This window comes from Pipra filicauda, unplaced genomic scaffold (assembly GCF_003945595.2).
Source record: "Pipra filicauda isolate LSUMZ 115617 unplaced genomic scaffold, ASM394559v2 scaffold327_size997775_pilon, whole genome shotgun sequence".
NCBI lineage: Eukaryota > Metazoa > Chordata > Aves > Passeriformes > Pipridae > Pipra > Pipra filicauda.
In genome coordinates, this window is record NW_024104451.1 from 250,187 (window position 1) to 263,186 (window position 13,000).

Sequence of the window (13,000 nt, forward strand, 5' to 3'; positions counted from 1 at the left end):
TGCACCCTCAGCATCCAGCAGCAGTCCACTCCAGGAAGGCCACTGGCCAATTCCTCCCAGCCCTGTTGGCAAACAGCTGTCCTTGGCCACCTGCTCTCATCCTACAGCCCTCCTCACCTCATCCTTGAAGAGCTTGGCTTGGTCCTCACAACCCGTCAGAGTCTGAACAAAGCTAAACACCTTGGAGTAAATGGAGAAAAATGTCAAGACAGAGCAATGGCTCTGACTGGAGAGCACCCTGAGCCCACACCCTCACTGCTACAGAGGCATTTTGTGCCCTCTAAGGTGCCACGTGGCTGTTGGGACAAAGGCTGCAATTGCTTCACCCTCCCATGCCCAGAGCCCACCCCTGGATCCAGGCACAGACACTGGCCTCCCCTGGCCCCAGAACAGCAAATGCTTCAGCAGCTTCATCTGCAACAAGCACCTCCAGCACAGTGAGAGGATTCCCACTGAGGGGCTGGGGAAGGAGAGAGGCACCCAGGGGCTAATGGGAAAATCAGGGAATTGTTAAGATTGGCAAAGCCCTCTGGGATCATCAAGTCCAACCATTAACCCAGCACTGCCAAGCCCACCACTAACCCATGGCCCCAAGATGCCACATCCACACCGCTTTTGGACACTTCAAGGAATGGTGACTCCACCTCTGCCCTGGGCAGCCTGTTCCAGTGCCTGAGATCAGGCAGGGCTGGCTGCTGGGCCTGGTGCCAGAGCTCCTCCAGCTACTCAGGCCTTAAGAGGGGCCATCATAAATGTCCAAGAAAGTGAATGAAGGTGATGATGAAGAATCTGAGGTAAATATTTCTCTTTCAGACAAAACAGGCACTGCTTATCTGCAGAGTCTGAGCTTTAATTTTTTAACTTGGCAAAGGTGAAACTTTGGAAAATTGTAACGTGCTAAATTAAGCGACTGCTATTTGTCTCCACCTGCCTGCCCTGGGCCTGGGGAAGTGTCATATTCAAGTGAGAACCTGGTTGTTCTGCATGTGCTTCCCAAGAGCTGTCCTCAGGGCTTGTGCCCCTCACCAGCGTGTCCAGTGGACCATCTCCTCAGTAGCCCAGAGGAGTGACCACTGAAGCCCCTGCATGCCTGGAGCATCTGCCGTAGTTCTGAACAGCTAGGCAGGTGCTCCCAGCCATGCCAGAGGACCAGGGGCCAGCATGAAGAGTTCCAAACCATCTCACCTCATCAATGGTCCACTTGGCCACCATGGCTGCTGTGATGCCAGCCACCCCTGGCAGCAGCTTGCAGTGCTGCTCCCAGCACAGAGACAGGGAGCGGTCGGGGTGGGCAGACAGGGCGGACATGAAGAGAGACTGGTGCATGCTGTCTGAAGAAATAGCTGGGGATACAAATGCAAGATGTGATACGAGGTAGAAGGCCGAGAACATCCCATCATATCCTACAAGCCTTGGGGAGAGCCTTGCCCAGGGGAGGGCCAAGGGGTGGCAGCAGATGGTCTGATAGGTCCAGGTATCAAGAGCTATGGGTTGTCCCCTGATTTACTAGGATATCAGTGTATCCTAGTGTTCTGTTTGGTGGGACTGGGGATAGAAGTTTAGAGACAAGCTTGGTTTTGCCCTGTTCTCACCACCTTCAATCATTCATTTTCTATACTGAACTAGGTTTATGTATCAAATTTCACACCAGAACTCCTTCCCATATAATCCAGTTCATTTCACGTTTTTAACAAAGGTTTTCACTTGCTCTCTGCTCCAAGGAGTCAAGGATGGCTCCCAAGTAAAGCTCTTTTTCATTCACCCCTAGCACTAGGGTAGATGGCCCATGGTAAAATGGAGACTGGCTGGGATAAATGTCAGGCATCTACTTCTGTCAGACATCAGAACTAAAGACCACGGAAACTGTTCAGCATCAGTTTCTGTGCAGCAGCAATAACTTGGCATTTCACAACCACACTGAAATTTTGTGGCACAGCATCCTATTATCCCTGTCTGAAGAGGACAAAGCACTGCAGAAAGTACACTGCCATAGAGAGGATCCTTATTCCCTGCCCTAAATCACTCAAAGATTCGCAGGCATAATCCAAGAGCCATGCTTGAGGGAGCTAACAGAGCTCTGGTATGAGGCAGGAACATTCCTTGTCGATGATCAACTCTGGCAGTCGACCACAAGCCCCTCACTGGGACGGACCTGTGTTAGCCAAGGGAGACCTGCCCCCAGCAGCCACCACCCCAGCTCTACCAGCCCTGCAATGACACTGTGGCAGAAGACGGCACTTACTCTGGAAGTCTTCCTGCTGGATCTTCCGGTACTTTGGAGGTCTCCCTCTAAAGAGACAGGAAGACTGATGTCCAACAGGGCTGGGACTGGCCCAAGGGCCCTCCTCCACACCGCACAGAGCAATGCCTCAGCAGTGGGAGCAGGGATTACCACTTGGACCCTCACCCAAAGAGTTGACAGCTAAAGACAGAAAATGTGGGAAATAAAACCAAGAGAAGTGCCCAACAGAGCTGAAAGGACCGAGGCCAGCTGCCAGCGACCGTGCTGCCCCAAGGCCAAGGAGCCTCTCTGACTGGGGGTATCCCTCCCATGGCAGGTAGTGGTGGCACAGGGGCCCTGCATGCAGCTTACTGGGTGTGCTCCTACCTCCCGTGGTGCCGAGATTTCTTTCGCTGAGAGAAGCCCATCAGGTTCCTCTTGCGAGTTGAGGCCTCGGTGTCAGACAAGTCAGCCTTCAGCCTGCCCTGGTTCTTCTCTGCCAGCGGGCACCCTGAGAGGCAGTAATGGGCTGTGAATCTCCCTGTCACGTGTCCTGACCCATCGCAGCCCGGTGTGGGGCACTTCCTAGAGAACAGAGGGGAGACAAGCATTGGACCCAGCTTGGAGCAGCATGGGGGGACCAACCAGCAGAGCCACCCTTCTGCCCCCAAGCATGGGCTGCCATAGCCCTGATCATGAAAAGCAGAGTAAACGTGCTGACCAAATTCCGGAGGTGAGGGCACTGGGTGCCCAGATAGGGCACACCCAGTCTTTTCAGGTACAAGCACTTGTCCATTTGCCATCACAATAACCCTGTACAAGTCACCACAGTGCTGAACAAGCAGGTTATTGGGGTTCACATCACAGACCTGCCTTCCCCATCCTCATGGATAATGCCACTTCTGTTAAGGATAACAAAAAGTCTTTCTACAGATACATCAGTAGCAAAAGGAGAGGCAAAGAAAACCCCCATTCTCTGTTGGACATAGGTGGGAATATAACTATCAAAGATGAAAAAAAGGCTGAGGTATTTAACAGCTTCTTTACCTCAGTTTTCAACAGTAAGACAGGTTGTCCTGAGGACAGCTGGCTTCCGGAGCTTGTAGACAGACATAAGAAGCTGAATAGCCCCCCTGTAATCCAGGAGGAAACAGTTTGTAACCTGCTGAGCAACTTGGATCCTCACAAGTCTATGGGACCAGACAGGATCCACCCAAGGGTGATGAGGAGCTGGCAGAAGAGCTCGCCAAGCCTCTCTCCATCATTTCCCAACAGCCCTGGCTCACTGGGGAGGTCCCAGATGACTGGAAGTTGGCGAATGTCACGCCCATCCACAAAAAGGGCCAGATGGAGGACCCGGGAAACTCCAGGCCCGTCAGCCTGACCCCAGTGCGTGGCAAGGTTATGGAGCAGATCATTCTAAGTGCAATCACACAGCACCTACAGGATGGACAAGGGATCAGACCCAGCCAGCACGGGTTTAGGAAGGGCAGGGTCCTGTCTGACCAACCTGATCTCCTTTTAGGATCAGGTGACCTGCCTGGTAGATGAGGGGAAGGCTGTGGATGTGTCTCCCTGGACTTCAGCAAAGCCTTGGACACCGTCTCCCATGGCACACTCCTGGAAAAGGCTTGGACAGGTGCGCTTTGTGCTGGGTCAGGAACTGGCTGGCTGGCCGGGCCCAGAGAGTGGTGGGAATGGAGCTGCATCCAGCTGGGATCCGGTCACTAGTGGTGTCCCCCAGGGATCAGAGTTGGGCCCAGTTCTGTTTAATATCTTTACTGAGGATTTAGATGAGGGGATTGAGTCCACCATTACCAAATTGGCAGATGACACCAAGTTGGGGGGGAGTGTCGATCTGCTGGAAGGCAGGAGGGCTCTGCAGAGGGACCTGGACAAGCTGGAGAGTTGGGCTGATTCCAAGGGCATGAGGTTGAGCAAGACCAAGTGCTGGGTCCTGCACTTTGGCCACAACAGCCCCCTGCAGCGCTACAGGCTGGGGACAGAGTGGCTGGAGAGCAGCCAGGCAGAAAAGGAGCTGGGAGTGTGGATGGACAGGAAGCTGAACATGAGCCAGCAGTGTGCCCAGGTGGCCAAGAAGGTCAATGGCATCCTGGCCTGGATCAGGAACAGTGTGGCCAAGAGGTCCAGGGAGGTGATTCTTCCTCTGGACTCAGCACTGGTGAGGCCACACCTCAAGTACTGTGTCCAGTTCTGGGCCCCTCAGTTCAGGAAGGATGTCAAGGTGCTGGAGCAGGTCCAGAGAAGAGCAACAAGGCTGGTGAAGGGACTCGAGCACAGGTCCTGTGAGGGAGCTGGGGTTGTTCAGCCTGGAGAAGAGGAGGCTCAGGGGAGACCTCATCACTCTCTACAATGCCCTGACAGGAGGTTGTAGCCAGGTGGGAGTTGGTCTCTTCTCCCAGACAGCCATCAGTAAGACAAGAGGGCATGGTCTTAAGCTCTGCCAGGGGAGGTTTAGGTTAGACATTAGGAAGAAATTCTTTACAGAGAGGGTAATCAGGCATTGGAATGGGCTGCCCGGGGAAGTGGTGGATTCTCCACCCCTGGAGGTTTTTAAGATGAGACTGGATGTGGCATCAGTGCCATGGTCTAGTAACCACGGCAGGGTTGGATCAAGGGTTGGACTTGATGATCTCAGAGGTCCCTTCCAACGTGGCTGATTCCATTATTCTATGATTCACCATACTGGCTCCTTCTGATGCCAACCTAGCACTGAGGTTGGCACTAGACTGAGTCTGTTATCCCGTGGAAAAGGTCCTGCAAGTGACTGCCTGAGCTGGGAAGATGCACTGTTCCTTCTTGGGACTTCCCAGCTCAGCCTCACAGTGAAAGGCATCCATGAGGGATGGGAGGAACAGTGTTCTCACAGCTGGTGTCAGGGAACACCATCTTATAGACATGGTCCTCTCTGAAGCCTATAGGTCCCCACAGGTACACAGGGCACCCCAGAGGGCTCTGGGTGCCACAGGACAGGCACAGGAGAGGATCATGGGGGTTACACCAGCTGTGAGCTCCATGCTGCCTTGGGGCCAAGCCTGGGGAAAGCAGGGGGCAGAGACAGGCATGGGGTGGGTGCAGGGAAGGAGTGGATGCTGGTGGGGGTGGTAGAAGAAGAGCTGGCATGGACTGGCAGGGAAGCTGTACCTCTCTGAGCTGTGCTGGGGAGCTCACCTGTGGTGAAAGCTGTACTTTGAACTCTTGGTATGAGGGATGCTCTTGCAGCCCAGGGTTGGGCAGCCTGCATGGGCAGAAGAGGCTGGTTCCTTTGGCCCTAGACCAGGAGGAGAAACAGGAGAGAGACTTTCATGGCTGCAAGCCCAGGCAGAGACAGGGCACTGGGCTCCCTGCCTGCCCTAAACAGGGAGGACTTTTCCAACTGACAAATCTGTGGAAAGGTCCTTCCTCTCTGCCCATCCATGTCCAGCACCCGCCCTCCCATTTCTGTGCAGGCAGTGACATTGGGGGTCTGGCGTGTTCGCGCCCTGCGATGAGGGACTGACACAGGCGCAGGACTTACTGAGAGGAGGCTGCAGTGGGTGTCCTGTTTTTGAGCACCAGCCTATGGGGTGGATGTCTGGATGATCCGCATCAATCCAGAAATCATAGATGTGACTCCAGCCATCAAAATGGATCTGGGAAAACAAGCAGAGGTCACTCTTCAAAATGCAGGACACGTCCCTGAGGAGCTCTGGAGCTTTCCAAGTTGCCAGCAAGCAGCAGGATAGAGCTGAACTGCAGCACAAGGCTCTTCTCTACTCCTGGAGCCAGTTACTGAGACCTGTCAACCTCTGCACAGTAGGCTTTGACAGACCTCCACTCCCAGTGAGCAGGGAAGGGCAGAAGCAAGCCAGCACAGTGCCTGGACACAGGCTCAGCACTGATCCTCCAGCACCCACCTTTATCCTGTGATCTTCCACATCCTCCACACTGGCCACTCGGATGAAGGAAGGAGTCCTCCTGTCCACTGCCTCCAGCTTCATGTTGACCAGGAAGCCATGGGGTGGGCGCTGTAAGAACCCAGATCAGCAGGGAGCAGGGCCATTCTTCAGGCTTCCTGCACCCCTTGGCAGCTTTCCCAGCAGTGCGTACTCCTCAATCCCAGTTTCAAGCCCTGGCCTGGCTGGGGAAAAGCCATCCCAGATCACAGCAGCAACAGGAGAGAGTGGGAACAGGCCTCCTGAATCTGAGCTGTGTTTTAACAAGATAGGGAAGCTGCCCCAGGGAAGAAGGTCTCTAAGAGAAACATTTTGGGGATCTATATTGCAACCACACTTGGCTGGATGCAGCTGCTGGTGGTGCAGTTGGAGAGAAACACTAATCAAGCAAACCTAAATTATTTCCCATCGCCCAGCTTCTGTCTAGCCAAAGGGATGTCACACTTCTAATTTTTCCCACTACTTGCCCTGACTTCTGAGCCTTGAGTGTAGATCCAAAGCCCAGGCCTGTGGCAGGAGCACATGGAACATCACTGGACTTCTCATAAAAAACCTAGCTACGGAGACAGCCCAAATTCCTGCTGAGGTGGGGTGAAGCAGATGATGTGGCACTCACCACTTTAAAGGCCCAAGCTGGGACAGCAGATGCTCCAGTTTCCTTCAAGTACTTTTCCCAGGTGAAGTTGTCAGGGTCAGGATAATCTGGAAGGGGGAAGATGCAGAAGGTGAGACACCCTTGCAGGAAAACAGCAAGTACCTCAGAATATCCCACTGCCTTCAAGGGCCAACCAAGTCTGTGCCAGGCACACAGGAACCTGAGAGACATCAAGAAGTGCTACTATTTTCTCATGTACCATGAAACCCAGGATACAAGGAAGCAGAAAACATCTGGGTGTGCACAGACAGCTTGGGTCCTCCTTGTCTCTCTGAGTGGGGAGACTTGGCCCAACACAGCCACCATGCTGCACCTGAATGTGTGTACAGGAGCCTTGGCAGGTACATGCTGCCTCCCTGGCTGTGGCCTTGCTGAAGGAAACTGTCTGGGCTTGCAAATAAGCAAGGATCATGGGGTTTGTGCCCCCAGGACCCCCATGCCACCCTGAAAAGCCTGTCCCCAAGGGATGCACTCCCAGGCTACTGACTCACCTTGAGGAGGTGTGAGGGGTTTGCCATGCTCATGACACCATCCAACTGGGTGGATGTATGGACTGCTGGGGTCACACCTAGAAAACACATCCAAGCTCTTACACAGGGCTGAAATACCCAGCTCATCACCATGGGTTGTGGGGGCCCAGGGAAGGATACGTGGCAGCACCCTCAGACCTGCACCACCAGCAAAAGCCCCTGCAGAAACTGAGGTTTTCTCCAGCACTCTTGTCCCTGAGTGACCCAGGGAACTCCAGGGCCCAGCAAGGCAAGAGCTAGAGCGGGGAACTCAGCTCAGAGGGGCAGGCCCAGGCACATGCCTCTGCCCAGGGAACGGCAGCCCTTTGCTGCAAGTAGGGAGGCAGAACACACCCTCCAGAGCTTGGAGCAGTGAGACAAGGGTAGTTGGGTGGGCTCATGTCTCCAGTATGGCTCCCAGTCAGTCACAGCAGTCACGGCACCCTCAGGAGATACTGCTTTGCAGGTCTGCCCTGGGATAGAGCAGGCAGCTGCCCAGCACCAGACGGGGACAGAACCTGCTGCAGTCCCACAGCCCCTTGGGGTGAGAAGAGAAGGTCAGAGGGCTCCAACCACAAAGCTAAGAAGCTGTTCTTAGGACCGTGGCTGTGCTAACTGGCCATTTTAACTGGCCTTAATCAGCCTTGACTGGGACATCTCCCCATCCTGGCCACAGTCCCCTGCCTACAGGCACAGGAACTGCTTTTTAAGATCAAGGCCTTCAGTCTCTGAAGTGCAGGTGACCCTGTCTCCCAAGTAGGTTTCAGGCTGAGCCCACAGCATGAGATCGTGCCTGTCTTTGCCCCATGTCAGCTACAAGCCATGGCAACATTCCACAAGGTGACATGGATCAGGTAAAGGTTTGTCCCCCAGAACAGGAGGGTGACCCTCTGCCTCCCTGGACCGCTCATGGCCTCTCTGCAGCAGCATGTTGGGATTGTCCCATGCATTCCCAAGCACCCCGTCACTCTTGCTGAAGCAGTGGCAGGGTGTCTCCCCACCACTGGCACTCCAGGAGCCTCTGTGCACTTACCAGTAGTCATAAGTATCATCCCAGTTGTCAAAGTGCACCAAAAAGCGATTGTCCACCACGTCAGTCACTGTGGCAACACAGATCAGGGAAGGGTTCATGCGGTCCACAGCTTCGAGCTTCATGCCCACCTCGAAGCCTGGAGAAGCCTTGTGCTGGCAGGAGAGAGGGGCAAGCTGCAGCACAGCTCCTTCCTCAACACTTCCCTTGCCTGCTGCAAGGAGGCACCTGCCCAAACCCTCCCAAAACCAGACCCTCTCTGGCCTCCAGGCAGGCCCAGGACCACTCAGGCTCCCAGTAGGGCAGTACCCTGCTGTGTATCCAAGGAAAGAGGCAGAGGGTAAGTAACTCAGCTTGGCCACACAAAGAAAGAGGAAAAGTGATCTTCCGATCCTCAGAATCTTCGATAAACAGTAACCTCCAAGAGAAAAACAGCCTCCAACTGACATTAGTTCCCATTTTGTCACAAAACATTTGTTTGAGGTCACAGTCCTTCAGTGTCAGCAGTGACCAATGCCCTAGACATGGCAGGAGCAGCTGGGATGGGCCCTTCTCCCTTCCTAGCCCTTATTTCTTGGATCCAAAATCTGTGTAAAATCCTGCATCATACACGCTGGTGGAATTGTTGCAGCAATGAACAGCAGGTTTGAGACACAATAAATAACTTAGAGAGGCTGATTTATCAACAGGCTGAGTTTCCTCTGCAGCTGACGAAGAAATGATCAGCATTTTGCACTCTGCTACATTCCCACTTCCCTTCACCAAGCTTCCGTGTGAAAAAAATAGTCAGACACATAAACAGTGAACATACATTAATAGACAAACGAATTATGAAACATTAACTGATTTTTTTTTTTTAGCAAAATAATTGTTGACAGTAACAGTTACTTCTCCTTACCAATACTTCTGTAACACGTTTAGCTGTCCATTAGACCAACCTGGATGAAACAGTGAATCAGACCAGCACCAATTCTGGGCACACCAAACTAGCGTTCAAGCTACAGATCCTGAGTAGCAAAGTGTGCCACAGCCAGCAGTACACACTGCTGGCCCTCTGCGCTGTGGGCTTGAGAAGTGTGGGGTGAACAGAGCAAAGGCCAGTGCTGGCAGAGGCATTTTGCTCAGCTGGAGCAGAAAACTCACACCTGAACCTGTAGGCTCTGGTAGGAAGGAGATGCTGCTACTCACAGTGTTTCGGACCAAGAAGAGGTGCTTAGGAGCTGCCTGAGCCTTTGTTAACTTCAGGTAGTTTGTCCAGCTGAATTCTTCTTCCTTATAACCTACAACCCCTCAGGAAGAGAAATGAGAGCAGTGAGTTCACAGTCAGGAGGTGGTGAGGGTGAGCCTGGCCATACCTGACCCGGCATCATCCTGCCAGGCATGTCCTGCTGTGGGCAAAGAGGATCCACAGAAGCCCTGGGATGCCCAAAGCCCACGGCTTAGGCCCAATGGCTGGTTTTGAAGGGGTGTTATGAAACGTGAGCAGTGGAAATCCATAGTGCAGCTCCTGCACAGAGAAAATCATTCCCGTCTGCTGACTCCAGCCTGGCAATGGGACATCCAACAGGGCTTTGCCCCAAAATGTGAACAAGAGACAGGTCTGTTTCTTTCAGGTGCCTGTAAGACACAGGTTGTCCTGTGGAACCCTCCCCCACCCCAAGTATCCCTTCTGGGCCAGTATCCGAGCAGCATCCCTCCTGGTCCCCATGGAGCCACCCTATCCCCACCTGATGCTCTACATTTGGCCCTACTGTTCACCCCCCTCCTTCACCAGGACCCAACACCCAAGACAAGATAACTCCTTACCTTTGGGGGGCTGGAGTTTGTGCCCTGTCTCCTCAAACCAGCCAGCAGGGTGGATGTCGGGAGAGTCAGCATTCAGCCAGAAATCATGGCACTCGGAGTAGCCATCAAAGTGGAGGCGCATCCGGTAACCACACACCTACCAGAAGGGAAAGGGAAAGGATCATGGAAACCTGCTGCTCTACCTGGCTGAGCGTCACATGCCCCACCCCTCCCACACACCATCTCAGCTTATATTGCCTTGAGAAGCCAAGAGTCAATCACAGGCCAGTGCCCAAAGCAGGAGGCACAAGCCACCAAAGGGTGCCCAGCCCGGAACAAGGTCAGTGCAAGGCCAGCACAAGCCAGCCCAAAGAAGGGATGTTCAGGTTGGTGCACAAAATGTCATGGTGGGGCAACTTCCTGGATCCAGCAAGTGCAAAGATTCCCTTTTCTGCACCTGGGGAACCTGCTGGTGCAGAGATTTTGGCTAAATGCCTGGGAAGCACCATGAGGCGAGTCTGGTTTGACTGCTACATGGCTGAGTGGAGAGCCCACACAGATAAAAGGAAGAGCAATGGGATGCCTCCATACGTTCCATCTCAAGAGAATGTCCTAGGGGCATCAGCACAAAGATAAGAAGCTGCTGCCATCACCACAACCCCTCCCCTCATGACCTGCTGTGTCAGGGGGATGGAGAGACCAACTAGGCCAGGACATGACAGCAGCTCCATGGCGCCGTGTCCTGTCCCTGTGAGCTGGCAGAGAACAAACCTGTTTGTTTGTCCAAACAAACAGGATGAGCACCAGCTCATCTCCTGCAGCAACAGGCAGGCAAAGGCACCAACTCCATCCATCTCTTCCATAGGCCAGGTAGCAGCACCTTCCCTGCCCCAGAGTCCAAAGAACCCACGAACATGGCAGGCACCTTACCTCAGCCACGGTCAGGATGAAGTACATAGATGGGTGCTGTGGGTCAATCCCCTCCAGCTTCATCCCCACTTTAAAGCCATTCTTGTGCTGGGAAGCTACTTGGTACTGGAAACAAAAATTAAACTACAACGTAAAAAACCAACGCAGGGAGCTGAGTCTAGAACCAGCCTGAGGAGCAACCACCAGGCAATGGGAGCTCCTGGGACCAGGAGACTATGGGCCACAGGTTATGTTGTCATCCAAATTTTAATTCTTTTCCCATAGAAAAACACATTGCTCTATGTCCTTGTGGGTTTGCATCTCTTCCTATTGGCAGTGCCTCTGGGCTAAAAGCCGCAGCTGGGGGGAGTGGGGCACCCTGGCAGTTGGACGCCTGGGAGCAGGGGTGCAGCACAGCAATGTGGCCTCAGGAGAGACCACACCTGGCTTCCAGGAAGGGCTGGAAAGGCTCCACAATGCCAGAGTCACAGGGGTGTCCTAGGAAAAGGTGGGGTGCTTGGGATGGGGAACAGCACCCTGCTGGGGAGTGGGACTCCAGGCAAATCAGATGACCAATCACCTCCAGGTGGCAATGGGAGCTTGATATTGCCCAATCCCACAAAATACCGAAGCAAAAAAGAGAGGAGAAGGAGGAGGCAGGGGGGTGGGGGGGAAGGGAAAGAACAGAGAAGATGAAAGAGGGAAAAAGACAGGAAAATCCCAACTCACATCCTGGAAGAGATCTAAAGGGGCAGCGACAGCTTTCTGCTCCTCCAAGTAGGACGCCCAAGACCAGCCTTCTTTCTTCTCCTCACTGGCACCTGAGCGCAGCACAAACGCACACAAACGCTGCTGAGAGGCTGCTCCAGCCCCAGCCCTGCTGCCTCCAGGCAGTGCCGAGGGCAGGCGGGTCCCGCTGGGGCCATCCCGCTCTCACACACAGTCCTGCATCCCTGCGAAGCTCAGCACCATCCTATCACCACCTCTTCTCCAGCAAACTTGGCCAGTGTGCGAGGAAGGACAGAACCAGGAGTCTCCATGCCCTGAATGTCCTCTGTCACTGTACCATGTCCTAGTAAGGCACCTGGTCTAGCGGAAGGTGCCCCTGCCCATGGCAGGGAGGTTGAAATGAGATGAGCTTCAAGATCCCTTCCAGCCCAAACCATTTCATTATTTTATGATTTTAAGGAGCCTGAGGGACAAGCCAATCTGGGCAAAGCATCAGGACACCTTTGCAAACAGGTCCTCCTCCAGCCAGTACATTTGATATGCCCACAGCACTGATGGATTTGGGACAACCAGCAGGATCCATGCAGAGACCTGGCAATCATTCCCAGCTGCAAACGGCTCCCAGCCAGTCAAACCAGCAGCAGGCTCATCTGCCAGCTTTGCTGTCCTCTGCTCTGACACAACAACCTGACACATCAGGGCCATCCTGATGCCCTAGAGGTGCATTTACCCAAAAAGAAGACAGACTCCACAGGCATGGAGGTGACCCTTCATGCCTTTGAGAAGGTCACAAAGGCCTCGGCAGAGGCACGAGACATAACCCAAGTTTCTTGCTCTCTAGCCACTTTCTCTCCCTAGTTTGTAGCACCTGAAGGGACTCCAGGAGCACTGTGCCTATTCCAGTACTGAGGAAATCACAGCTACAGGTCAGCCACGGCACACAGCCTCATGTAGGACAGGCCAGAAATGCACGGAAAAAACAGACTAAACCCATTCCTCCCTTGCACATAGGGGAAGTGGAGATGGAAAAAAAAAATTTGTGGAAGAAATTAAAGCTGAGCTTCAGTGAGCAAAGTGACTAACCTAGGTGCTTCACTGATATTTCAGAGCGATAAACACCTTTAGTATTCTTTAGGACATAGAAAAAGTGCTAGGCATGGCTGGGGAATCTGTGAGTACAAGCTCTGCACTTCTGGAGAACGACAA

At 53.5% G+C, this 13,000-nt stretch overlaps 1 protein-coding gene across 2 annotated transcripts in view; it reads right to left on the reverse strand.

Annotated features, from left to right (window-relative positions):
* Nucleotides 1-13,000, reverse strand: part of L3MBTL1 (L3MBTL histone methyl-lysine binding protein 1) — a 30,853-nt gene that overhangs the window by 5,202 nt on the left and 12,651 nt on the right. The window contains exons 9-22 of one of the 2 annotated variants that reach the window (XM_027740456.2): nucleotides 11,795-11,886; nucleotides 11,087-11,191; nucleotides 10,178-10,313; nucleotides 9,560-9,651; nucleotides 8,375-8,526; nucleotides 7,324-7,400; nucleotides 6,794-6,879; nucleotides 6,139-6,249; nucleotides 5,760-5,874; nucleotides 5,414-5,513; nucleotides 2,609-2,806; nucleotides 2,243-2,289; nucleotides 1,186-1,343; nucleotides 118-180 (exon numbers count right to left, since the gene is read on the reverse strand). In XM_027740456.2, coding sequence (XP_027596257.1) covers nucleotides 118-180; nucleotides 1,186-1,343; nucleotides 2,243-2,289; nucleotides 2,609-2,806; nucleotides 5,414-5,513; nucleotides 5,760-5,874; nucleotides 6,139-6,249; nucleotides 6,794-6,879; nucleotides 7,324-7,400; nucleotides 8,375-8,526; nucleotides 9,560-9,651; nucleotides 10,178-10,313; nucleotides 11,087-11,191; nucleotides 11,795-11,886 — 1,532 coding nt within the window. Of the gene's footprint in view, nucleotides 1-117; nucleotides 181-1,185; nucleotides 1,344-2,242; nucleotides 2,290-2,608; nucleotides 2,807-5,413; nucleotides 5,514-5,759; nucleotides 5,875-6,138; nucleotides 6,250-6,793; nucleotides 6,880-7,323; nucleotides 7,401-8,374; nucleotides 8,527-9,559; nucleotides 9,661-10,177; nucleotides 10,314-11,086; nucleotides 11,192-11,794; nucleotides 11,887-13,000 lie in introns of both variants that reach the window. The other variant, XM_027740455.2, reaches the window with a different exon arrangement.